This window comes from Fragaria vesca, linkage group LG2 (assembly GCF_000184155.1).
Source record: "Fragaria vesca subsp. vesca linkage group LG2, FraVesHawaii_1.0, whole genome shotgun sequence".
Lineage (NCBI taxonomy): Eukaryota > Viridiplantae > Streptophyta > Magnoliopsida > Rosales > Rosaceae > Fragaria > Fragaria vesca.
Window position 1 is genome coordinate 612,095 of NC_020492.1, and position 25,503 is coordinate 637,597.

At 38.3% G+C, this 25,503-nt stretch overlaps 4 protein-coding genes and 1 non-coding gene across 5 annotated transcripts in view; 1 reads left to right on the forward strand and 4 right to left on the reverse strand.

Moving 5' to 3' along the window:
* LOC101314625 overlaps positions 1 to 2,567 on the reverse strand; it is a 10,189-nt gene extending 7,622 nt beyond the window's left edge. The window contains exons 1-2 of the mRNA XM_004291958.1: positions 2,104 to 2,567; positions 1,386 to 1,988 (exon numbers count right to left, since the gene is read on the reverse strand). Of these exons, the coding sequence (XP_004292006.1) occupies positions 1,386 to 1,988; positions 2,104 to 2,535 (1,035 nt within the window). The 5' untranslated portion in view covers positions 2,536 to 2,567. The remainder of the gene's footprint in view (positions 1 to 1,385; positions 1,989 to 2,103) is intronic.
* Positions 2,568 to 6,164: 3,597 nt separating this feature from the next.
* LOC101310174 (TMV resistance protein N-like) lies at positions 6,165 to 6,827 on the reverse strand. Its single transcript, XM_004289584.1, has one exon. It carries the CDS (start codon positions 6,802 to 6,804, stop codon positions 6,286 to 6,288), a length of 519 nt encoding a protein of 172 aa, XP_004289632.1. The 5' UTR covers positions 6,805 to 6,827; the 3' UTR covers positions 6,165 to 6,285.
* Positions 6,828 to 8,723: 1,896 nt separating this feature from the next.
* LOC101310472 (bifunctional dihydrofolate reductase-thymidylate synthase-like) lies at positions 8,724 to 13,950 on the reverse strand. Its single transcript, XM_004289585.1, has 12 exons — positions 13,753 to 13,950; positions 12,247 to 12,767; positions 11,771 to 12,167; positions 11,611 to 11,655; positions 11,340 to 11,405; positions 10,849 to 10,910; positions 10,679 to 10,753; positions 10,439 to 10,604; positions 10,231 to 10,354; positions 9,975 to 10,081; positions 9,699 to 9,881; positions 8,724 to 9,010 (listed from the first exon to the last, which is right to left on the reverse strand). The coding sequence occupies exons 2-11, from the start codon at positions 12,678 to 12,680 to the stop codon at positions 9,771 to 9,773; spliced, it is 1,587 nt and encodes a 528-aa protein (XP_004289633.1). The 5' UTR covers positions 12,681 to 12,767; positions 13,753 to 13,950; the 3' UTR covers positions 8,724 to 9,010; positions 9,699 to 9,770.
* Positions 13,951 to 16,156: 2,206 nt separating this feature from the next.
* LOC101310759 (diaminopimelate decarboxylase 2, chloroplastic-like) lies at positions 16,157 to 19,897 on the reverse strand. Its single transcript, XM_004289586.1, has 8 exons — positions 19,391 to 19,897; positions 19,087 to 19,261; positions 18,556 to 18,705; positions 18,224 to 18,385; positions 17,604 to 17,789; positions 16,928 to 17,050; positions 16,680 to 16,769; positions 16,157 to 16,562 (listed from the first exon to the last, which is right to left on the reverse strand). Exons 1-8 carry the CDS (start codon positions 19,861 to 19,863, stop codon positions 16,482 to 16,484), a joined length of 1,440 nt encoding a protein of 479 aa, XP_004289634.1. The 5' UTR covers positions 19,864 to 19,897; the 3' UTR covers positions 16,157 to 16,481.
* Positions 19,898 to 20,004: 107 nt separating this feature from the next.
* TRNAK-CUU lies at positions 20,005 to 20,077 on the forward strand. Its single transcript has one exon. It is a non-coding gene; the product is annotated as a tRNA-Lys (tRNA).
* The last annotated feature ends 5,426 nt before the right edge of the window (positions 20,078 to 25,503 follow it).

Below are 25,503 nucleotides of genomic sequence, written 5' to 3' on the forward strand. Positions count from 1 at the left end.
GCTCGATCTGATCCACCTTCATCATCGTGGCTTCATCTCCGACGGCGAGCCGCCTCTCTCTTGTCGATTAGTTCCACGGAGTCGACCGCCCTCATCACTAATGTCGGCGACAGATCAGGCCGTTCGTTTCATCATCACGGGCGGAGGTCTGGGTAGCAGGTCTCCTTGAGGACTTATGGTGGTGGTTGTAGGTGAGAGCAAGGTCGAATCCGCCGCCCTATTGCTCCGAAGCACAGACTCTCAACGATCGGCTGTCAGCGAGAGGACGACAATGCAGGTACGGCGAAGTTAAGGTGAGAACAGAGAGCTTGTGTCGGTGAATGAGGTGGAGACGAATTTGAGGGTGGAAGGGGAATTCAATTGATTGTCGTCGTCTTGAGTAGGTGGAAGGGATTTAGGTTTTGATTGTGAGGACGAATTTTTAAATTAGGGATTTTGAATTGAATCAAATTCAAGAAGAATATGTGTGATGATAATGAGAAGGAGATCGTTTCGCAATTGCATGCAGACAAATTGAAGTGTGAAAAAATTGAAGGACTTGTGTGTGAATCAAAGGAAGGACATCAAATCGTTGAAGACGACAAGTACAAATACATAGTAACAGAAATTGGAAATGTATAGTAGCATATCGAACTTGATTAACAATAGCAGAACATGGCGACATTCAGTGCAGTATCACCACTGGACCTAGCAACTTGAACGAGTTGGAGGGCAGTAGCAGAACATGGCGACATTCAGTGCAGTATCACCACTGGACCTAGCAACTTGAACGAGTTGGAGGGCAGTAGCAGAACATGGCGACATTCAGTGCAGTGTCACCACTGGACCTAGCAGCTTGAACGAGTTGGAGGGCAGTAGCACATGTGGGCTAGTTGGAGGGCAGTAGCACCTCTAGACAAGTTCAAAGCAGCTTGAAATAGTCGGAGGGCAGTAGCACATGTGGGAGAGTTGGAAGGCAGTAGCAGGTAGTAGCACCTCTAGACAAGGCAGTAGAACATTTCGCAGCATAATATGTAGTAAGGGTATTCTGATAAAATACATAGTGACAGATGACATGTGAACATTAATTTGTCCTGATTTGTAACTTTTAGTCCGTAATTGTGTAAGATAATGTGTAAAAGATGTATTTGTAAATTGAAATTTGGTTAGTAACTTATTTGCAGGGAATGAGTGCCTGTAAATTCACCAATGAATTTGAAGTGTCTCTCATCTTACGGTATGCCAACAGTACCGGAAACCAAACAGTTACAGAAGGATATAAGTCCAACAGACCATAATTAACCCTCTAGTGCTGCAAGCGTAGACGACTATCCATGGGTGTAGTTTTCCTAATTTTGTGCGGAGCAGCAGGTCAGGAAGCGTGTCCAGATGAAGCAGCTACACACCTCGTCGTCATCATCTTCATCTTCATCTTCGTAATCATGGTTATCATTTGGAGGATTTGTTGATTCAATGGACAAGGAGATCGATTGCTCTTGCTCATGACGACGATCACTGACATCTTCTTCATCTTGATCAGCACCATCACGTGGCATACCAGCCAGATGAACCCCGCAGCTTGTATACAGCAAACCTTTGCCATGCATGTGGTGAAAGACAACCCGACACATATAAGACATTGATGGCCTCTCTTCATTCAACCTCGACTTGATGCCAGCAGCTAATGGAATATACTTTAGCCAGACATGAGCTGACCGTACCTCACTTGATTTGATAAAACAATCATCATCTAACTCCATGGAAATTTCATTAATCTCAACGGTGGTGCCAAAATTACAATAACCACCAAACTTCTCTGTGATTTCAAATACAGCACATAGAGTCAATCCTGCATCCAATGATATGAAATGTTGAGGGATTTCAATCAATATTTCGCATATGGGATGCCTTTGATCTTCATCAACAACAACGCCTACATCCTTCTGATAGTTAAACCACTTCGGAACTCTATTTCCTGGAAGTAAAACCTCAAACAAAGAGTACTCCACCTGTAACACAGAAAGGTAATGGTAACTATATCATGTGCCATCCTATTTACAGGCAATTAAGATAGAGTTATAAACAGTACATAGGTAAGACAGGGGGAGCGGAGCAGAGAAATACCTCATTCAGTAATACATTTGCGACTTTCGACACGTCCAAGCGCAAAGAATCAAGAAGTCTATGGCAATTAGACAAGTCCATCTTATAAACAATTTGTGCGTCCTTATACTCCAGTATATCTGACAACAGCGAAAATGCTTCCAATGATATGCAGTCAGCCACTTCTATGAATCTTGTAAATGGTGGAAGTTCTAAAATCGCACAAAGCCTCTTGCAACCACACAATTTAAGAGACTCCAAGTTGACAAATTTGTTAATGCCCCTGGGAAGGCTAACAAAACTGCTTCCTGATAAATCAAGATTCTTTAATGTGGACACGCAATGAATACCAACAGATAAATCGATGTCTGATAATAAATTGCACCCTTTGAAAGATAAATACGTGAGTGCCAAAGGCAGTGATTCTGCACTAGATGAAACCTCTGATGTCATCTTGCTCGGAAGAGTGAGAAGTTTTGGACAGTGGTTAAGACCAAGATGATCAAGATTTTGCAACTCATAAATACTGCTTGGAAGGCTTGTAAGGTTTTGACATCTATCCAGACCTATGTATGAAACTTCAGTGAGGTATCGAATTGATGATGGCAATTCTTTTATATATGCCAGTACCACTCAATTGCATGACATCTAAGGCTTCCATCTTGTCCACAATTTCCGGGAACTTCTTGAGCCTTTTGCAATCAAGAAGAATCAAATCTTCTAGAGATTTCCAGCAAACTCTTGTCGGAAATTTTGTCAGGTTAGAGCATCGATTAAGGTCCAATGTGACAAGTTTTTCAAGGAATCCAACACTAGGATCAACCTCCACTAGACTTGTACATTGACCTAGATGCAAGGACTTAATGTTTGGGATTCCAGATAAGTTGGGGACCTTTTTCAGGAATTTGCAGTTGTCAAAGTTTAGAGACGTCACCTTAGTCAAATGCTGTGATACAAAGCATAAATAGAGTTAATAATCTAAATGATATCCATTAAAGAAATTTGCAACTCAACTTATCCAATTGAAATAGCGAAATTGTATATGCACACCCTACTTCCAACCATCTGCATGAATTGGCCTTTTCAAACAAATAGATGGATGGAACGCTAACACTGATGAAATGTACAGTAGCCCAGCTATTTTGAAAAGTTATAGGTCTTTTTTTGGAGAAGGGAAAAGTTATAGGTCTAAGTTGGCTAAAACAAGAAAAAGGGAAGCTAATTGACAGTTTCGCGATTCCAATCAGGGTGCCAATTTTATTCAAAATAACAAGAGATGAAATGAGTATGAAGTACCTCAACCAATCCTTTTCCCGGCTGTGTGATGCAACTGTAAGGCATATTGAGCACAGCAAGTTCCTTTGGTTGAAAATTCGACGGAAATGATTTCAGCTCACACCTACCCCAATCAATCAACTTCAATCTATTGGGAAGATAATCCACGTATCCAGAAAGGCATGCATTACAGTTTATGAAATACTTGAGATTTCTCATGCCTGAGAAGCTTTTAGCATTCAAGGGTATCTCAACTGGTTTGGGGAACTTTACTATGATACCTTCAATTTTATGGGTTCCCTGGTATGGAAAAAGCGATGGTATTAGTAATGACATTCCTTTACCAAGTAACTAAGAATGCAAGTATTTTAAAGTTTAGTAATGACAGCAATGATTATTGTACTAATTAAGAATGCAAGTGGTTCCATTATTGTACTCACAGAATTTTCGGTTAGAATATGAAACACATCCTTGTGGAACCACACTCTCCTGCATTCTCCAGCTTCAAGAGATTCTTGGCGAGCTATATCTTTACCCATTTGTTCTAGCAAATTATGCATTGAAATCCTCTTGAACCGATCAATACTTATGAGGGTGCTTTGTATGAGTACATCAAGATAATTCTCAACAACATCAAGTTCATCATCATCTTTTAGTATTTCTAGCAAAAATTCTTTTTCTTTATGGTTGAAGAAGCATGCGATGTCAAGGAAAACTTATTTCACTTCATATTCCAATGCATTAAAACATATTCTGAATGGTTTCTGAATCTCTTTATAAGGGGCACTTTTATAGCTATCCAATGTAGCTTGCCAACGATCTATGGTTTGAAGAGTACCAAGATGAGAACCCAAAACTTTCAGAGCTAGCGGAAGGCATTGAACATAGTCTACCGCACGACTAGCAAGTGCAACATACTCATTTGGAGGTTCATTTTTCCCAAAGGCATGCCAACTGAAAAGCTCAAGCGCTTGTTGGTCCTCTAACTTCTTGACTTCATATACTAACTTGATCCCATGACTAGTTAGTGAAGCCTTATATCTTGTAGTTAAACTGACTCTACTTCCCTCACCAAATAGACCAGTAGCTCCTGCTAATTTGCTTAGCCAATCCAATTTATTCACATCGTCAAGAACTATGAGGACCCTTTTATTTCTCAACCTTTGCTTTATAGCATTGATTCCTTGAGAGCCTATTCGGCGCTACCCGTACTATCTCTACGTTTTTTTTTTTTTTTGGCGGGTCAAAATGGACGGTGGATACACCCGGGTGCGCTGTATAATTTTCATGATTCCTTTATCAACACTAGTTAACTTCCAGTGTGGGCCACCTAGAATCTCGACAAGGAGAGTCTCTAGTAGCTGAACTAGGCCTTCAGGTGACTCTGACTTTTCTCCAACATTTTCCAAAAAAAATCTGCCTTCAAATCTATGTGCAATTGAGTTATACACAGCTTTGGCAATCGTCGTCTTTCCTATTCCAGGAGATCCCCATATCCCGATTATGCAATGACTATTTCCACTAACACTTAAAAGTTGATCAATATCCTGGACACGAGAATCTATTCCGATAGGTAGTGACGGAGTCAGGGCTAAATTATTACCCGGGCTAATTGTAACACTAAAAAAATTTTAACGAATCTTGACGTATTGTGCGAGAAATTTTTACAAAAAATCTAACTAAATCTTAAAAAACGAGACCGTAAAACTTCTTATAAGATGTAGCGGGGTTTAAGAGATCTATGATTAACTTTTATCGACCATAATAATTTTTAGTCAAACTCACATAAATATAATAACAAAAAAGCTGTATTTCAACTATAGATGCCTCTCTGTGTTCATCTTCGTCTCTCTCTTCCCAAACAATTCTCAGTTACCATACTCGGAGTCTCTTCGCTAGAGCCTTCAACCTTGTCTCTCAAAGACTCAAACACCAACACCCCAAAATCTCATTGAATCCCAATCACCATAACTCCATAAGTAATCCCAGCAGACTAATTCTTTCTCTTTCTCTTCTGAGTGATGGTGCTAGAGAGAGAAACTAAAACTCATGACTAGATCCTTCACCAACCAGCAAACCTAACCTGATTAATTCACCCATTATCAGCCACAGTTACCTACGGCTATAGCTTCGTCTTGACGATCCCGACCCGGTGACTTCAAACTTCAATTTATGAAACAGAATTCATATTATGTATCTGGTATGGAATCTGCCAAAGAATAAACATTATGCATTTGAGCATGGTGTAGATGTTTTTCCAGGCTTTGGATTCTCACCTAGGCTCCAGCCCAGTCAAGACTGGGCTGGCTCCGCCACTGCCGATAGGATACTCAGCCACATCCAAGTATGTCTCATTGAGTAGTTGGAGTGAGATCTCCTCAACTATGTTGTCAATAAATGTGAATTCATAGCTACCAGTTAAACACAAGTGACGAATTTATGACTCGAGAATGCAAAGAATATAAGAAAAAAGACATAATAACTAACAACTAAAAGCTATATATGTATAAACAGAAACTACCTTATGTCATCTCTAAGCTCTTTACAACTATATATTTAAGGCTACTGGTGATGTTTTCTAAATGTACCAAGTTGATTGTTTGTTTAGTTGGTTTCTGCTTGAAATCTTGAATTTCTGTTTGTTACTCAACATTTCTGTTTCCGTTCAACCCCTTCAAATGTCACCAAGAATAAGGTACAGATTTAAAATGACAGTATCCACTTATTCTACCTGCAATTTCCACTTGCATTTATAGTCTTATAGATTGTACTTTCTCTCTTCCTAAAATTTATGCAGTCAGCTGGATTTTGGTTCAATCACACTATTGATGGTTTAGGATTTTGTACATTTAGGGATTTTCTATCTATGTACTATGAACTAGTATAACAGAATGGAAATTACCAGTAGTAAATAAATGATAAATATACTTACTCATGCTCCTTGTAATGCCAGCCAGACAAATTTGCTGATCTTGTGAGTGCTCTCCTCCATCTTCTTACCTTTTCCAAGTTATCTGGGAATCTCCTTTCATGCTTAGCCAATGCTTCACCATAACTGCCTTTCTGGTATCTTATATCAGCAGGATCCACCTTGTAGAAGATCGGCCTCACCATTTGTTGCTTCGACTCATTGCAGTGATGAATGTGAAGCAGTTCATCCGAGCACCACTTTGAGGATGCATAATTTTCGGAGAACACAATGACAGAGATCCTTGACTCTTCAATGACTTTGAGAAGCGAGTGTGCTATATCCTCACCTCTTGTAAGATCGTTGTCTATGAAGGTGTTGATTCCCTTTCGAAGCAGAGCACTGTGCAAATGGCCTGTGAAACCAAAGCGTGTATCCTCACCACGAAAACTCAGAAAGACATCATATGTCCATGAATAAGGGATGAAATCTGAAGTAGCAGAAGAAGAGGAGGCTTCTTGGTTGTTCATAGAAGCCATATACAGATATCTTAAGTACTGAACAAGTGAACAGAGCTCGAAGACTTGGAAAGTATGAGGAGCACAGCTGGGGTCTAAAGGTTCCTTTATGTATGTGATTGGACCCAAGGATTAAAATATCGGTATCGGTAGATATATCGGTCCGTTAAAACAGAGAGATTTCGGATATATCGAGGATATATCGGGGAAACCCGGGAAAAATATCGGTATTTTGGGAAGAAATTTTTTTTTTCTCTGAAATATTTAATTTATTAGATTTATATATAAATATTACAAATATCAACTTCATCTACATCCAGAATAAGAATCTAGGTTGTTGATAAGAGTCATAAGACACGCTGATCCACAAAAGTACAATAATCAGACCAAGACATATGACTCATATAGTACAAATTGTAGTGTTAAATATGATAATCATATATGTCTTTGGAGCTGCCGATTGTTTCCCCTATAAGTGGATAGTAAGGATGATGGAAACTGGATGACTGATCACTGACTTCCGCACATGGATTATAGCCATATTGATTGTTGCCTTCTTGGGATTCATTTGAGGTTCCAGTCCCACTACCTAAACTGATAGAATCAAAACTTAGCGCAACTGAAGCAACATCTTGATCATCATTTGGACCTCTAGTCCTCCTCTCATACATGGTATCCTCTTGCGCTCCATACCTAGTACTTCTATAACCATGATCATAGGAGGCATGATCGTAATTTTCTTCAGATGAAAAATTGTTCAATCCACAAACTGTAGAAGATTGTCCATATACAAACCCGGTGCCAGTATTTCCACCACCTTTTCCACTTCCACCATCTTCATCATCATCTGAACTATCCGGAGTTGTTATGCCGCCCCATGCATCATCACTGTCTAAATTATCTTCTGGGTTTCCAACAATTTCTTCAGATAATACCCTTTGTACGTTGATTCCATTGGCAGTTACAGTTTCAAGTCGAGACCACCACTCGTCATTGGGATATACCTCGAGGGAATTAGTTACTTCTCTTCCGGATAACATTTCAATTTTTTACAGATATTTTTTTAATATGTCGGTGATATATCGAAAATATCATAAATGTCAGAGATATTTCCTCAATATCGGAGATATTTCCTAAATATCGGTGATATTTGAGGATATTTCCTAAATATCGAGGAAATATCGTAGATACGGTGGAAGATAAGATATTGACCCCTAAAGATATATCGGTCCTTAAAAAAAGAGAGATATCGGAAGATATATCGGATATATCGCAGAGATTTTAATCCTTGATTGGACCGTTGGAGTACAGCCAATGATTCTTAATAGTGTGTACTAGTTATATTTCTTTTTTCAATTTTCATTTTACATGCTAAAAGTCCGAAAATTCTTTTGTGCACCGAAACACACTTGTACCAAGAACAAATCCTATGATTTGATCATCTCTATGACAGTTCGGTTGTTTTTGGGTTTGATTTACATGTGTGAATTCTGAACTGATGAAAAACTAAAAAAAAAAATCGCTAGTATTGGACAGATTAAGGTGCATGAATGGATCGAATCGGAGTATCTTATTTCGATTCATGCTCAGCCCAATCGCAGCACCAGTATATGTGGTAATGTGGAGGTTAATTCAATTTTACACCCTGATGTTAACCATTCACCTTTCCTCACCCATAATTCACCCGAATATGAAAAGCAGAACAAGTATGCAAATCAAATCATCAGAAGTGTTTATGTAAGCTTTCCCTGTTCCCTGACCCAAACCATTCACCTTTCCTTACCGGCTTACCCAACCCTAAACCTAAAAGCAACACCCACGAGGCCCTCCAGCAAAAAGGCAATAATAGAAACCTGCTAACAATCATAATACTTGACCAGTCCTTTGATCTAAAACATGAAGGACAAATAATGCATCAAGACTTCAAGACAAGTCAATGTGATCCAACTCCATTTTCTTAAAACAGTACACCACAGTACACTGTATAGTATTTTAGTCATAGAAAAGTGATGGCCACTGCCCATAAGAAAACAGTGAAAGTGAAAAGCAAGCTCAGAAGGCACGGGGAAAAATTCAAGTACCCTAAATCACCTTAGAACCACCACATAAATGTGGAACTAAAGGATTCCCAGTTAATTACTACTGATGCAAAGCTTGAAGTATATATCCCACTAGCAGTTATTCAATTGTATTAACTCTGCACAACATAAACCTCCATTTCCTGCGCCTGAAACATGATATACAAAGATTCAGTCTCATAATAATTCATAAACTTGAAGAATAAAAATGGTTCTTAAACTAAATTGGGTAAAATATTGTACAGTCTTTGTGGTTTGAAGTCGACATCTGTTTAGTCCTTATGATTTTATTTTAATTTGAATAGTCCTTAAAGTCACGATTTTTCATCCAAACAGTCCTTATGGTTTCATTTTAATCTGAATAGTCCTTAAAGTTAAGATTTTTCATCCAAATAGTCCTTATGGCCTTTAACTGAGAAAATGAATCGGAATGACTATTTGGATGAAAAATTATGACTTTAAGGACAATTCAGATTAAAATAAAACCATAAAGACTAAACAGATGTCGACTTCAAACCACAAGGACTAAACAAATTTCAATTCAACTAAATTCTTTCAAGCTTATGGAAAAATGTAATTGGCACAAGAGGGCTGCCTGCTTCATTTCCTTCCTATTCTTCAATTTGTCAGTGACACTAGCCAAACAAACACACAAGGCACCATACTAACACTCTAACGACGACAATAACTATAGAGACACAATAATCAACTCTGCAGTGCCAACTAATTAGAAGAGCAGATATGCATTTGTAAACACTAGCCTACAAACAATTTGGTCCAGCATTTGTGAATACATGTAGAAGTTTCCTATAAGGCAGAACAAAGTCAGGTCCTTACCTATAATTAAGAGCAGACTTGGCCGCTAATAAAGAAAAATTTTGAGCTCTCTGCTGAAAATTTGAGAGAGCCTCACACAGCCATTTTCATTTCTATCTTCTCATGAGGATCATAACCACTGAGTTCGAAATCAGCAGCCACAAAAGAATCTATATTCTTTTTCTCAGGATTAATCTTCAAAATCTGCATTTAAATGGAAGTATGCGAATGTAAAAGAACAGTATGGGTGAAAATGAGAGAAGAACCAGATCATTTGTGTAACCTTATTACACTTACTGGAAAAGGCTTGGGCAGTTTCTTAAGTTGCTCCTCTAGAGGCCTGATATGAGTGCGGTAAACATGAGCATCCCCTAAAACATGAACGAAATCACCTGGAACAAGATCTGCAGAACACAAAATGGTATTGAAGACAATATATAAGTAGACAACATTAGAATTAAGGTACAAAATCCTCCGGGTGGCCAATGAACACAATGGTCAGAAACTAAGATCTAACCAAATACTAATAAAGAGTTTCATAGAGAATGCATACCACAAACATGAGCAATCATGCATGTCAGAAGCGCATATGAGGCAATGTTAAATGGCACGCCCAGGCCCATGTCAGCAGAACGCTGGTACATTTGGCATGATAACTCTCCTTTGGCAACATAGAACTGCAAAGACAAGATAGATGAATGTAATAAACCAAAAAGGGTTATGATAAAGAAACAAAATTGGTACTTGATTGCGTCACAAACCTGAGCAAACATGTGACAAGGTGGGAGGGCCATCAATTTGAGATCAGAAGGATTCCAAGCTGAAAGTATAATCCGTCGATCATCAGGATTATTTTTTATCTTGTCAATAACATCTAATAACTGGTCAAATCCTTGGCCAGTGTAGTCAGCATGCATGTCAGTGTACCTATTATTCGAAAGAGAATTAGGTGGACCTGAAGTTAGACTTCATTACTGGAAAACTAAAAGAAGTTTACCAACCTGGCACCAAAATGTCGCCACTGGAACCCATATACCGGTCCCAAGTCGCCCTCCTCCCTGCCAGTTAAACCAATGCTGAAACAGAAAACAGAAATGTCCTATTAAACTGCAGAAAACAAATTGCCATCATAAACACACAAACACCCAGATGAGGGAAGTACAATACTTGCCTATCAAGGTAGTCTCTAGATGCATTTCCATCCCATATGTGAATGCCTTTCTCCTGAAGAACCTGTGCATATCATATTAACCACTACATTAATTACTTTGCATTAAATTCTCTTTAACCACTACATTAATTACTTTGCATTTAGAGACTAGCAAGGTAGCGGCTATTTGTTTAAAATACAAATAGATGATTCCTTTTCCAAGTTAAATAAGAGCAGATTTAAAATGCAAGAACTTCAAAATGTCAACCTTTCAGTAGCTCTTAATTCACAATCTATAGGCATAATCCAAGATATGGTTGACTGAAATATCACAATAAGTCATCACTTCTAGCAAAATATTGTACAGATTCTCACATTTTGATAGATAAATCAAGCTCTCAAACTAGCAAAACCAACTTGCTTCAAGATAGTCCCATTAAGATGACGTAAAGTATATGAAAGAAGGAAAACAATATATATGGTTTAAAAGGTTCAAAAAAGGAGAGTAATACCTTTGCATTGGTTGAACCACTGAGGAACCACAGAAGTTCTTCAACAACCCCTCGCCAAAATACTTTCTAAGAACCAAATGATCACAATATACGTCAATACTATATTGAGATAAAAAGAGAATTCCAATACTGTAACTTTGTGCAAGGAGAAAAATGGTTTCAATTCATTTTCATGAAAGATGAAACCAGTTTATAACAGAGGCATACAACTACTGACTACGTGTAGGTTAACAGGAATAAAATAAAGATCTAAGAAGATACATATGCATGCCTTGGTTGTTAGAAGAGGAAAAGTTCTGCGCAGATTGAACCGCATCTGTGGAGATACAAGGAAAACATGTAACTATACCTTAACAGAATTTACTCAATGGACTTTTAAAAGGAAAATAAACTCTCTTCTTTTCTTTTTTTCAGTTTCAGCTTGACATTACCTGGCAACCAAATTTTGATAAAGTACCAGTCCCAGTCCTATCATCCTTAGAAGTACCATCTGAGATTATTTCTTGAACCAGATTTAGATACATGTACTCCTCATGTTTCTCAAAGATCATCTTGGGGAGGAAAGGGAACTTCTTTACCTCTTTAATGGAATCTGACCTACTATTACAGTTCAGATCATTGTTTTCACAAAGGGATCCAACTTCAGAACTCCTCACACGTACATAAGTTGTGAAGGAATGACGAATGCTATTCTCCACCTTGGGAAATGATGAATACCATGGCTGAAAAACTGCGGAATCAATTGCAGGGATACAAGTGTCGCATTCAATGTTGGTCTCTATTTCTGTAATGTGGATTGCATCACATCCAGGCCCATTGAGAGCTTCCCTGGATACATAAATGTTCATATGAATAAGAAAGGAAAGAAGAAAATGGTTTCACTACCAAAGTAACAACAAAATTATACCTCAATATCTGGCCACCTCCTATGAGAAACACTTTGTCAATTGACAGACAGTAAGGAGAAGCAGCTAACAGCTCCAGAGCAGAGGCGATGCTCCCACATATGACAACATTCTCAGCAGTAGCAATATCAAAACTCCCAGAACGAGTCAGGACAACATTAAGGCGTCCAGGTAGAGGCCGATGCTCAGGGGGAATGCTCTCCCATGTTTTTCTACCCATTATAATTGCATTCTTTTTTCCAGGATCTGATGTGGTCACAGTGACCTCCTTAAAGAACTTGAGATCAGAAGGCAGTCTCCAAGGTAGTTTCCCATCCTTTCCAATACCCATTTGTCGTGTTGCAGCCACAACAACTTGGTAAGTCCTCTGTGGATTTAGCTGGGTGTTGCCGTTGCCGTTTCCATTTCCATTTGCAGTCACTACTTCACCAGCCATTGTTGAATACAAAGAACGACACAAACTCAAAGATAGCAACTTCAAACGAGGACCGCACAGCCAATTTTTCTGGAAGTGCGGCAAAGCCTACAATATTAAGACAAATGTTAAAATACGAGTACAATATGGATGGATAATCAAGCCAGCAAAAGAGATTAGGGATAGTGCATAAAATCCTTTGAAAAGAAAAGGTACATAAAAATGAAACTAAGAACAAATACTAGCCTGTATGTTGATAATCTAATTCCAAATAAACCCAATCTAATTTTTCCTATAACCATACAAAATGCACCAACAAGATAAAATCGGTGCTAGCAACACTAATACCAAAAAAAATCTGTTCTTTTTGATGAAATTTTGCATTGTTGTTGAAAGGAATGATGGAATTATTGAAAATGAAAAGGCTGGAAAGTATGGAAACGTTGGAAGAGCTTGGAGGCTACATGGTTGCTATTCTCATTGATTAGAAAGTGAAGGTTACAAGAGATTCTATAACTAGGTTGAATAGCAAAATGACTGAACAACCCTCTCGATATTACTCCTATAATCATAACAACGTCCCTCAACCATATGCCTGGCAACAAGCATTATGGTTGGAAGGAACATACTACACAACAATAGCCAATTTACATGAAAGAAAATAATTACAAGGCTAACATCCCAAATCAGAAGACCCAACAACCTTGTAGGTTGACTGAACATGTTGGTTGCGGCGGAACAATGAGGCAGCATAGTCGAATCAATCATGGCAGCATGGCAGCAAGCAATTCATAAGAATGATGATGATAATTCTAATCTGAAACTTCTTTATATGGCTGAAAAACTGAAAAACTGAATTTCTAAACTGGATATTTGGAAGCCATACTGCACTGCATATATTCTCAATCATTCATCTACAAATTTCTTGCACAAACACCTCTAACACTCTTTCTATTTTTGGTTGACGGCAAACAAACTTTGATAAGAAAAATGAAATTGAAAAACTGATGAATTGGAGCACAACAACAGAGACCATAGAGAGACTTCACACGAATCTAAGTGAAAGAGCTGACTAAATCTGAAAAGTGGTTACCAATAGTCTCTGAAATTGGAGCGAAACAGAGCTAGCTAGGAAATTGTCATCATCATCGTCATCACCCTGCAATGTGACCCCCCTTACAGCACGCACCTTGCGCCTTGATGGAAAGCAGAAACCGAATTCAGATTTTTGACTCAGCAACCGCCCGTCAGGAAGACAACCAGAGCAAAGCACCCGGCAGAAGACCACGATAACCAAACTCTGATTTGGAGTTGGGGTTCCGGGGAAAGCTCAAATGAAATTGGGGGAAGGGTTTCAAATTGGGGAAAGCTCAAATGAAAGCTACAGAATGCGCTCCTATAATCCTAACAGTTGTTATTATAGGCCTCCTTGAAATCACTTTTCAGGAAAAATCAATAGCATCTCAGGATTGCCTACACTAAAACTCATTCTAAAGCTTCATCACAGTACAGATTACTCCCTAATACTAAAACCAAACCCTAAACCCAATGCAAAAGTCAACAAAAAAAACAAAATGCAAAAATTCTTCAACAACTTCTCATCATAAAATTAAAATAAATAAACCCACCACAATATCAGAGATGAAATAGAAACAATAAAATCACCCAATAAAAAATACTGGGAATAAAATTGAAATGCGAGAAGGAACTGACCGATCTCGAAGCGAAGAGCGAAATTTTGGAGGGGTGGGGAGAGGCAAGAGACTTAGGAATTAGGGTTTAATGCGAACTTTGGGGGGCAATGATAGAGTAGAATCGAATTATGGTAAAGGAAAATAATATAGAAAAAAAAAAAGAGAAAAAGAGGAGGGAGGAGGAGCTTTCCTTGTCGCTGTTGAGTTCTTTTTCTTGTTCACTCTCTTTTTTTCTCGAGAAATTTTAAATCCACAGCCTTAATCTCTTAATACACATCTCTATTATTTTATGTTTCTATTGAGATTTTATAGGTAAGCTAAATGATTAAAACAAACATCTATTATTTAAAAAAAAAAAAAATCACACTAGAAATATTATTTTCAATCATCTACCCTAAAATCGTCAAAAACATGTCTTCTCCTCTAAACTCAACTCTTCTCCATAATTCATTTGGGTTGTCTTTTTTTTTATTTTTATTTTTATATGTATTAGCTTTAGTTTGATCTTGTAGATCATATTGTTATCTACTGCATCTTTATCATGACATATTTTATCACATAAATAACTAGCTAGTTATGTTTAATAGCTACCGTACTTCTACAGTTCTACTAGCTTGTGAATTTTGAAAACTTGTATTGGTGATTTGGAGTTAGGATATAACAATAATCATTTAATTATAAATTGAATGATGATAACCAAAAATTTCTAGGAAAAATTAGACGAAATAATATGTAAAAAGAGATACCAAATAGTAAATATATATTAATTATATTAAATAAATGGAATATTTCATAAATTAAGGGCATTTTAGGCAGTTTAGGATGTGTATTAAGTATAATACTGAAATAAAAAACTTGATAGGTGGTGTATTAAGCAAGGAATGTGTATTAAGATATTAGGGGTGTGTATTTAAAATTTCTTTTCTTTCTCTGTGTCACAGTGGAGTGTTGGACTGAGAAGAAAAGAGAGAGGGGTTGAGGGGCAAAAGAGGAACAACTGAAATTAACTGCAAATGCTGTGGCATTTTGTTGTTTTCGCCAAACTCGCATTGTGCTCAAATACCCCTGCTTTTCCCACTATTTTCTTAGAAGAATTTTCTATGCATGATGTGTAAATATTTAGACACTAAGTTAATATATGATTTTATCAAAAATGCGAGGATTCTATGAACGAATAAGATTTGTACAGTTTATTACACATCGTTTATAGAGAAATTTCCCTCTTTTCTTTCTAAATTTCCAATCACCTGAACTTTTTTTTTCCTTTAGTTATATTAAGGTACATTTTGGTGACACAAAGACTCGAGACTTGAGAATAAAAACGAGAAAACTGGCTCTCCGCCACCTATCTAGCTTCCTCCCAAACTCTAGCCGCTTTGGTCTAGCAGCATTATGTGGCGCTCGCTGCCAACTCCAAGCCGAGTTCTCTTGGCCTGTCCTGGCAGCAAACCACGTTGAAGCTTGAGTAAGCTTCAGTTTGAGGCCACATTGGTGATTTATCACAATCCAGACATGCATTTGGCTGTTCAAGCAAAATAACGTAACAGAAAGTGGTTCTTCCTCTTGACTCTAATTCTTGGACTGAAATTTGTTCTACAACTCCATGACAAATGGTACTGAAATTCACCTCCATCAAGATTTTACAACTACTCGTCAACTAGATTTTTAAGAATTGGTATATATCCACTAAGGACTGGGAAAAGGTGTAATGAAAAAGCTTCATTTACATGCAAACCTATCAACAAAAGATCCCTTTTGACACTAACAACAAACCTAACTGAGCGAATCAACTAACCTATATGTTATGCAACGCCACTTGTAAGCAATCTGAAAGTAGCTTTATGTAATTAATCATAATTAATGTCATTACTTGCAGCTGGTGCAACTGGAACATCTATATTGAACACGCTCCAATGTTATCTGCAACTAGAAATTCCATAAATTTCATCTTCTTGGTGAAGCATATAAAGGACACTAGATGATTCAGTGCTTCCATAGATGACAACTCGAGTCAAGTGCGAAAACAGAGGCGACATAAAACTATAAAAGAACAGGAAAGAAGAAACAAAACAAACATAAATAAAATCCAGTCCCTTTAACGGGCTGCCTGACTACTGAGCTCCCGCAATCAAAGACCCTCAAAGAATCTCATATGATCTTTAAATGTCTCTGCATGCCTGATCTTTGACACTGATCCATCTTCTTCAACCTGGAATTATTGTAAAAGCTCAGAGAAATAAGTAGGGGCTTCAAAAGACTAGTTTTTGGAAAGAGCATAGATGTCAGTATCGGTTTGTAGAGACAGTTTTCAATCAGAATTCCTTACCCAATACTCTGGAGGGCGCATTTTAAGATTGTAAGTCGAGGCCATGCTCATGCAGTAAGCACCTGCATCATGAACAACCAGACCAGCTCCCTGCAATAGGAAACTCAAGTTCAGAAATCAAGCATTGAAATCTAAAGGAAAGCTCCAAAACACAACACCTGCGAAAATTATTGTCATTTGCTCCCAAACATACAACATAAAATGAGAAAATATCCCCTGATTTTCCCTTCAAAAGAATAACAATTTACCTTTGGAGGAGTTGGAAGTTTTCTCTCCTTCCCTAAAAAATCTGCAGACTCACAGACAGGACCAACCACATCAAAAGTAGAAATCTCAGCTTCATGCGGTGCAGGAGCAACTAGTTCAATATGCTGCAAGCAAATGCCAATAGTCAATTGTGATTCAAACTAAAAACAAAAAAGATAGTCTAAAAGACACTATTGAGTGCAATAATTATCGTGCAATTATCATAATTTTTTAGTCAAGTTTTGTTCATAAGATGAATTAAAATTTGTTCTGAAGTTCCTATGCAAATGCCCCAAAACATAAATCTGTCATGTGTTATGAAGGGTGACAAAGTGTCAAAGGGGGATGGAAGGTTTCAAACTCAGCTCTGGATGTGAGGAAATGCTCACTGCCACTGGAGCTACAAGTCTTCATATAATAACTCAATGATTCTTAAAAGCTACATCTAAAGTAATAGCACCAGACAGAAACCTAGAGTAATGATGCAAAAGCTGATAACAGCTTTATACAAAGTGGAAAGATCCATCAAATCAACCAAATGAAAACTACGCAATGCAGATAATATGCTCTAAGATCCAACACATGGCTTACTTTTATCTTTACTGATACTTTGGAAAATCTAAGTGCCATTGCTAAAGAATTTTAATCCAACATTAGTGTAATAAACTTGGAACTTACTTGATAAGCATCATAGAGACTGGGACGAATGAGTTCAGCCATGCTTCCATCGATCACAATAAAGTTTTTGGTGCCATTCGTTTTCACCCCTGTTACTCGGTTGACCAGACAGCAAGAATTTGCAATAAGTGACCTTCCGGGTTCAATGATAAGATTTAGGTCTCGTGATAGGACCACCTCCCAAACCTAAACCATCAACATTAACGTTGATAAGCTTCAGGGAATCATCATCAAGATAGTAAGCTTTGCTAGTTGTTTTATTTTATTTTAAATACCCACAAGGTATCAAGGCCTCTTTACTAATTCAGTCAGGATATTCAAAAGAGATTGTAAGAGTTAAAAAAGATAAATATAAAACCTGATATATTGGTACCACTTAAGAAGCTTGCACAACAAAAAATTACAGATGACAGACAACTAATCTATTTTAAGATTATGAAGACAGGGATTTACTCATAGTACTCTTCATTCATTTTATACATGTGCAAGCAACTGCCATGCATAGGCTCAACATTCTATATCGAGATTGCAAGGTGCACCAAGTGAAGTATGTGCACACAGAGGCACAGACGATTGCATACTTCAATGAGAAAAACAAGATTAAAAAAAATGATACTCACAGTATTAATGAGATCTCTGGGTGTTGGAAGAACAGCACCAGTATGATAGTAATCTATCCCAAGACCACCACCAATGTTTAAGTAATTAACATCAAAACCTTGATCTCTGATCTTGTCAATGTACTCAACCATAAGAACTGCAGCATCTCGAAATATATCCACCTGATAATACAAAGAAAAACAAAAGAACAAATTATCTTACCATAAGGTACATTAGTGGCATCTACTTTTGGCTATGATTTTATTACCATACAAGCACAGATTTGTAAACATACTAGTTGAAACATTATCTAAAGTTATAAGAGTACATGAACACAGAGTCATAATCGTACCTTTGTAATGGTGGATCCAAGATGGCAATGGGCCCCAACAAGTTTTAGCTCATCAGGATGTTTCTTAACCTCATCCAAAAACCATTGCAGCTTCTCATTTCTTATACCAAATTTGGAATTCTTGTTTCCAGTGGATACATAAGGATGGACCTAAGAGAATAACACATGAATCAAATATATTAGATTAAGATTAATGTAACAGTCAAACCCATTATTATGGAGAACATCAAAACCAACATCTAAGAAATAGTGAAGTTGGAGAAACTAGTGGATTAGGGGTGCTAAGGGTGGCACATATAATGCACATCAAGCATGTCCTAAAACATAAAAAAATAAAAAATCAGAAAATGTGATTATAGAGTTCACCTTCATATCATAAGAGCTTCAGCATGAATATCGCAAAACACAATAATGTGTTTCAGATACATAATATATTTTGAAGTCCTAATCTTGCTCAAAAACACTCTACGCATTCGATATGTCTAACTTCCTAAAGGCTATGAGTATGGGAAATCTTCACAATGTATATACCTGAGGGTCTACATCCGGGTTAATTCGAAGTAGCACATTGACCCTCTTGCCAGCCATTCTCGCAGCGGTGGTAATATTCTCCAAGTCGAACTCACTATCGACATTGATAAAGACACCCTCTTGGGCAGCCAAAACCAAGTCATCCAACAACTTTCCATTCCCATTGAAAATACACCTGCTCAATGTATTATTATTCAAGCATCAACTCGAAGTCACAGTCAAAAAAAAACATCACTAGATGCACACATTGACATTCAGTTGATTAAAAAGCTACGAAAGTTACATATGGGTGAATAGGTTTTACCTAGTTGGGTCAAACCCAGCTCGAAGAGCCAACCTGAGCTCATTCCCACTAACGAGCACAGCACCACAGCCTAAACCCCTCAAATGCTCCAAAATCTTGAAGTTATTGTTGGCTTTAATGGCGTACCCAATAACAGACTTTAAACCCTCCAAGGCGTCTTTATAGGCCTCAACGTTTCGGGTGATCTGGGGCTTGCTGTAGAGGTAGAAAGGGCGCTTCTCCACGGACTCCATGACGTCCTGGACCTTGAGGCCCTCGCAGTAGAGAAACCCATCAGAGGATTTGGAGAAGCAGTGCTTAAACGGCACCGTTTGAGGGGCTTCTTGGGTGAGGACGGCTTTGAGGAGGAGGGGTTTAAGGGAGGGTTTGAAGGGTAGAATGGAGTTTCGGGAAAATGGATTGCGGGGGAGAGAGTGGTTTAGGGGTTTGGAGAAGGAGGATGGAGGGTTGAAGGTAAGGTGTGCAGCCGCCATGTTCGGAAGCGAGAGGAGTAAGACAACAGTATGGTGTGCTACTCTCGACTCAGAGGACACTGCTTTAAAGTGAGAATCCTAAAGCAGCTGTTTCAAATCAACATATAGTGTTATTCCTGCTTCTTACTTGATTCGACATCTGCCCGTCTAGCTCAGTTGGTAGAGCGCAAGGCTCTTAACCTTGTGGTCGTGGGTTCGAGCCCCACGGTGGGCGTTGTGTTTTACCTTTTTGAGTTAATTAACAACTTATTTAGTACTAATAATGAACAAATTTTTACTTAAAGTTTTAACAAATAATATTATTTTAGGATTATTTTGTCTTTACTCCTTAAACATGCATAAAGAGAGAAAATTTCGTCAGATTTTTTTAAAAGTAATCAAAATTTCACCAGCCCTTGTCGGAACCATTCCACACACTCACTAAAAGTTTTACTAGGGGCAATAAGCTTCTACTCCGGGTCAATAATTTTTTTATTAGAGAGCAATAACGATGAAATATTATCATAACACCCCCAAATAATGTATAAGAAGGTAATAAACGATTTATAGAAGGTAATAAATGTTTCATGATGAATTATTGAGAGAATGATAAATAGTAAAGAAAAAATATAATTATCATCTTATTCATTGATAGGAGCCTTTATATAAGGATTACATAGCACCATAAGGTGTTGTATACGGAAACATATCTTTGATATCCTAATCTCTATACAGAATCGTGATTCATTGTTTAATTAGTATTAGACCAAAACACACACATGTGGAATATTCCTGCAACACTCCTCTTGTGCCACGCGTTTTCATGCTAATGAGTGCATACGGTGTTGACTCGTCAAAACCTTGTTAAGTAACAAAAACACTGTGGGAAAAACTAAACCTTGGTCAAATGACAAAAGAGTACAATTAACGCACCAATTACTTCATTGAGATCGAACTTAATCATATGATACTCCTCTGATAAGTATCTTAATCGGAAAGACTTGATAAACAGCACATTCCAATGTTTTTCACATGTTTCTTAAAAGTATATTTAGGCAAAGACTTAAACAAGTCTGTCATGTGTAGTGATTAACCTTAACCAAACACATACATGAACAACTTCATGTTTGAGCAATGATCTCTGCATGTGACATGCGGTGCATACGATATTGCCTCGTTTAAAGCCAAGCAAAAACCCAGTGGGACAAAAAGTTTTAGTCTAAAGGAAAAGGAGCACAACCACACCCTTCACATTTGATAATGACATGTATGCGCAAGACTCTCCCTGAAGTTTGCACCTCCCAGTGATTCTTATTTCAATCATAAGAGTTTAGATAACTTAGCATATCAATGCTCTTTAACATGTCTTCAAATGTTGCATCGGACAATGATTAACTACATCATGTCGTATTGTCCTCATTATGATCTTTTACACATTGATCTGGAGGAGAATGCTGCTCAAGGACTCAAAACATAAGTTCGCATTGAAAATCAGATTCTCGCGCACCATGACCGTCGAGGACTAAAACAGCCATAACTTTCACTAGGAAACAGTTATGGAAAGTAGACATCCATACCTTTCCAACCATATATTACACACATCCTGGTTCGACCCGAGCTATTCACAAGGTTTCATTGAAGTTGGCTTTTCAGAAAATACAGATTTTCTGATTTCGCTTTTGATGCATCTTTCATTATGCATAGCTAGCGATTGAGTGGATAGCGTTCATTCTATCATGTTGTATTCTATAGGGATTGAATAAGCCCAAATACTTTGAAGTATTGAAAGGATGTCCTCATGTCATTCTATTGGCGTTGTGTGGGCGCAGAGCTCTACTCAGCTTTATAACTTTTCAAAGCAAATGAAAGGTCAAGTTTTTCTTTGTCATCTTTCTTTAGAAGAAACAGATAACTCTTTAGAGTAAAGACTTTGACTATTCATGGGAGTGTGTGTAGGCCTTACTTTCATTAAAGTGTCTAAGCCGATTGATAGAAAATCATCATCAATACGGTCCTCGAGTGCCTTTTCAAGACTGTGTCTTCCCAAGATCTTTTTCATTCTTAATTTCAGATGTTTGATACATATTGGCATCTTTTAGTCCATCAAGACTCAAGAGTCCATGTAAATCTGGAATGAACACGCAAATGCATAATTCACCGTATCATTTCCCAGTCAAGTAGTTACTTAGTGTGTGTTCCAACTCGCATTCCAACTCCTCTCACAAACGCATGCTCCTATGGTCTGGAGCCACTTGATTTGGATGAATGAAGTCTATTCAAGACCTTCATGTATATCTCTGATCCCATAAAGATGTTATTATGACCACATTCATAGGGTGCATATTCAGTTATTCAGAAACTATCAAACTGATAAAATAGTGGAGTGCAATGACATCCATTACGAGAGCGTATCTCATCGTAGTCGATCTGAGTGCGTATTAGTGCGAGACCTTGCGCCATAAGGTGAGTCTAAGCTCTTGTTCTCATTACGTTTTCTAACAAAGACATATTTGATAGGGTTTACACTTGCGGTATCGGCATCACATGCCCAATCACATGCCCAAGGACCTATCTCTTTGTTTTGGATCGTATTGTTCCATTAGACCAATATATTACGTTGATTTATCAACGAAGTGTGGTTCGATAGACTCATTATCCCACATCCTTATGTACACTAGTGTAATACTTGTAGAGATTTTTATATGGATTGGATTTAACATTAAGGCGGCCCCCAATGATAATCATAATTCAGACTTGATGAGACGGATTTGAGTATTACTGATCGATAGATCAGGATTGTGCCAAGTTCGTTTTCTTCCTAGTGCGAGAAACTATTGAACCTAAAGGCCTCCTCCCTTCCTTTGGGATCTAGGGAGTCACACACGGACTTCCCTCCTTCCTTCGGGGAGCTAGGTAGCCAAAAAGTCTGTGACACCATGTTGCCACATTACGGCGTCACCATATCACCATCCATGATGATGGCGCCAAGACCATCTCTTTTCGGTCCCGCCATATCCTCTTGATAGGACATCAATCCTTGTAGACATATTTACAGTATGTGATCTCATCACTTCAATACTTTAAGTATATTGGGATCAAGATGAGACTTAGTGGGGACAAACCATGACAATTCACGTCGTTCCACTTTAACAAATCTAACTGAAGGTATTATCAACTTTTACGATTTCTTTGTTTATGTATTTTTCAATTTTGATTTCTTACTGAAACTCAACTTCCATCAAAGATTTTTTTTTGAATTACTATCTCTGAATTGGGAATGTTTGTTTGGGAATGTCTTTGAATCTGTTAGATACCTTCATGGTCAGTTTATATATTTTTTGAACGAATCGGATTGATTGGTTCCAGGTATGTCTCCTATGTTTCTTTTTCTAATGTAATCAACTAATATGCAATGTGGGGGGAAGCTGGTGCGTCTATATCATTTTTTTTTTCTTTTGTCGTTATCAAGCAGAGCAAATAGACTTCACTTACAAAGGAAAAAAGAAAAGCCAGAGGTATTCTTTAATTCTCTAGCATCTGTTTGGTAAATGGGTTTTGTTTAGCAATACATTTATTTATTTTTCGTACTAATTGTTTTGGTATTATTCTTTCGATTTAGATTTGATCGTGAAAGTGTGCCATGGTCAAGACACACACATATGATCTGATTTAAAATAATAAAAACAAATAATAAAATCGTATCTATGGGAATGTGCATACTAGTGATGCGCACAATACGCGTACCATACAAATACAATACATGTGCCATACGTTACCATCCGCATACTAATATGCGTCCCCTCCTCCTTAAGTAGGCGTATCTGGCTCCTACTCCTCCTCCTCTTCCGCTATCGATCTCCTGCTCTCGCTCTTTCGCTTCTCTCTATCTCGCTCTTTCGCTGCTTGCTCTCACGCTCTATTTTGTTCTTCTGCTTTTGCTTTGGTTTAGTTTTGGGTACGATCATATTTCTGTTTGATTTGGTTTCTAAGTTTTTTGCGTTTTTTGATTTGGTATTGATGGAGTTCGGAACTCCTTCACCACCTCCACTGGTCTCAAAGAAGAGACCATCGCGGCGGAGACCTGCTTCCCCGCTTTGCGGTGAGGTTTGTGTCAACCTCGATAGGGCTTTCGCCCTATCCTGGTTAGACCAGGAGGAGGAGTTCCTCCTCGATCTTGTGAGGAGGGAACGCCAAGGGTTCGCCTTGGAACTGAAGCTTTTCAAACTCAAAACATTAAAATCTTTGTGCTGAGGTATATGGTATAGAGTCTATTGTGAGTCTAGTGGAATAGTCATAGGTATTATCCCATCTCTTTATGTTCTTTCCCTCTTTCACTCTCGATCTCGCTCTCGTTGAGTTCGTTGAAATTGAAATTAAGACCCACTAATTGTGAGACATTTGACCCATAAGCAACAACTAACCTGTGAAGTTGAGTACCAAAACTAATCGTTGCTTCCGAGGCACAAACAAACAAAACACAAGAAAACTAGGAAGGTTGCCCGCGCCTAACCGTGGGTTTAAGAACATTCAATCAGATCGGATCGAAATCATGAAGTCTCTTCATGAAGCTTCTTTTTATTATTTTCTGGGAGCATAAAGAGAGCAAAGGAGGGCGAGAGCTTTGTTCTAGACTGAAGCCACTGATGAGACTTAGGAGAGTGAAACAAAAATAGACATCGAAGATGAAGCGGTTGGATACTTGGATATATGAGTGGAATGGCAGAACCGTGAATAAACATATAACAGGGACAAACACATAATTTCACAGGGTCCTTATGAATAGTAGGGCGTTTTGCACCTACTTTACTATATAAGGAAATGTCACTGCATTAACCTTAATTTCACTGCTTCTCATTTCCACTAATATACCAACAACATTATTGAACTCCCCCTTTTTAACATATTTATGAAGCATGGCATTCCATGATACACAATCTCTTTGGGACATTTTATCAAACAAGCGACGTGCATCACATATACAGCCATTGTTGACATATAATTGAAGTAAAGAACTGTCACATCCCGACCCTTATATTTTTACCTTATTTACTAGCCTGATCATAATAAGAATTTTACCGTCTCGATCATTGAGTAAATAGTTTAATTGGTCCCTAGAGGGGTTTCAGGGACGATTATGTGCGGAGGATTATTAGTATGAGGAAAATACGACGACGGTAAAAATGGTAAATTTTAGCTAGTAAAAGGTAATTTTTTATTCGGGTATTATTTTTTCGGGGTGTTTTTATTTTTTGGAAGTGGGTTGATATAGGTTGGACCGGTGGAGGCCCAACCCATTTCTTTTCCTCCTCCCTTTCTCTTCTTCCCTCTTTTCTTTTCCTCTCCCCGAGCCTCCCGCTGCCCGGTTTTCCGGCTGTCCTCCCGCCGCCGTCCGACCTCCGTTCGCCGCCGGACCGGTCCCGTTCGGTCGGTCTCCCTCCCAGCAACATTTCTAGACCGGTGAGAGGAGCCCTAGCTCCGCCGTGAGAGAGCGGTGCCACCCGAAAGCTCCGACTGCCGAATCGGTTTCTCGCCGGAACTTCCTCCTCCGGCCACCAATCCGGGCAAGCTTGGTACGGTTTTGTAGCCCTCCTCCCGTGCAACAACCCTCCAAACAGCTCCCTCCCTCTTGAGCTAGGTAAGGAGAAATTTGAGGTGGAAGTT

Bases quoted from the DNA above. Each gene is read 5' to 3' on its own strand.
- LOC101310759 (XM_004289586.1), bottom strand. From the start codon at position 19,863: ATGGCGGCTGCACACCTTACCTTCAACCCTCCATCCTCCTTCTCCAAA. The intron at 18,706-19,086 runs GTATATACATTG...TTATTCTCTTAG, and splicing joins ACCCGGATGTAGACCCTCAG to GTCCATCCTTATGTATCCAC. The intron at 18,386-18,555 runs GTACGATTATGA...TTGTATTATCAG, and splicing joins TTGGATCCACCATTACAAAG to GTGGATATATTTCGAGATGC.
- LOC101310472 (XM_004289585.1), bottom strand. From the start codon at position 12,680: ATGGCTGGTGAAGTAGTGACTGCAAATGGAAATGGAAACGGCAACGGC. The intron at 10,911-11,339 runs GTATTACTCTCC...TGATATGCACAG, and splicing joins GTGGTTCAACCAATGCAAAG to GTTCTTCAGGAGAAAGGCAT. The intron at 10,605-10,678 runs GTTGGTAAACTT...TTCGAATAATAG, and splicing joins TGGCGACATTTTGGTGCCAG to GTACACTGACATGCATGCTG.
- LOC101310174 (XM_004289584.1), bottom strand. From the start codon at position 6,804: ATGGCTTCTATGAACAACCAAGAAGCCTCCTCTTCTTCTGCTACTTCA.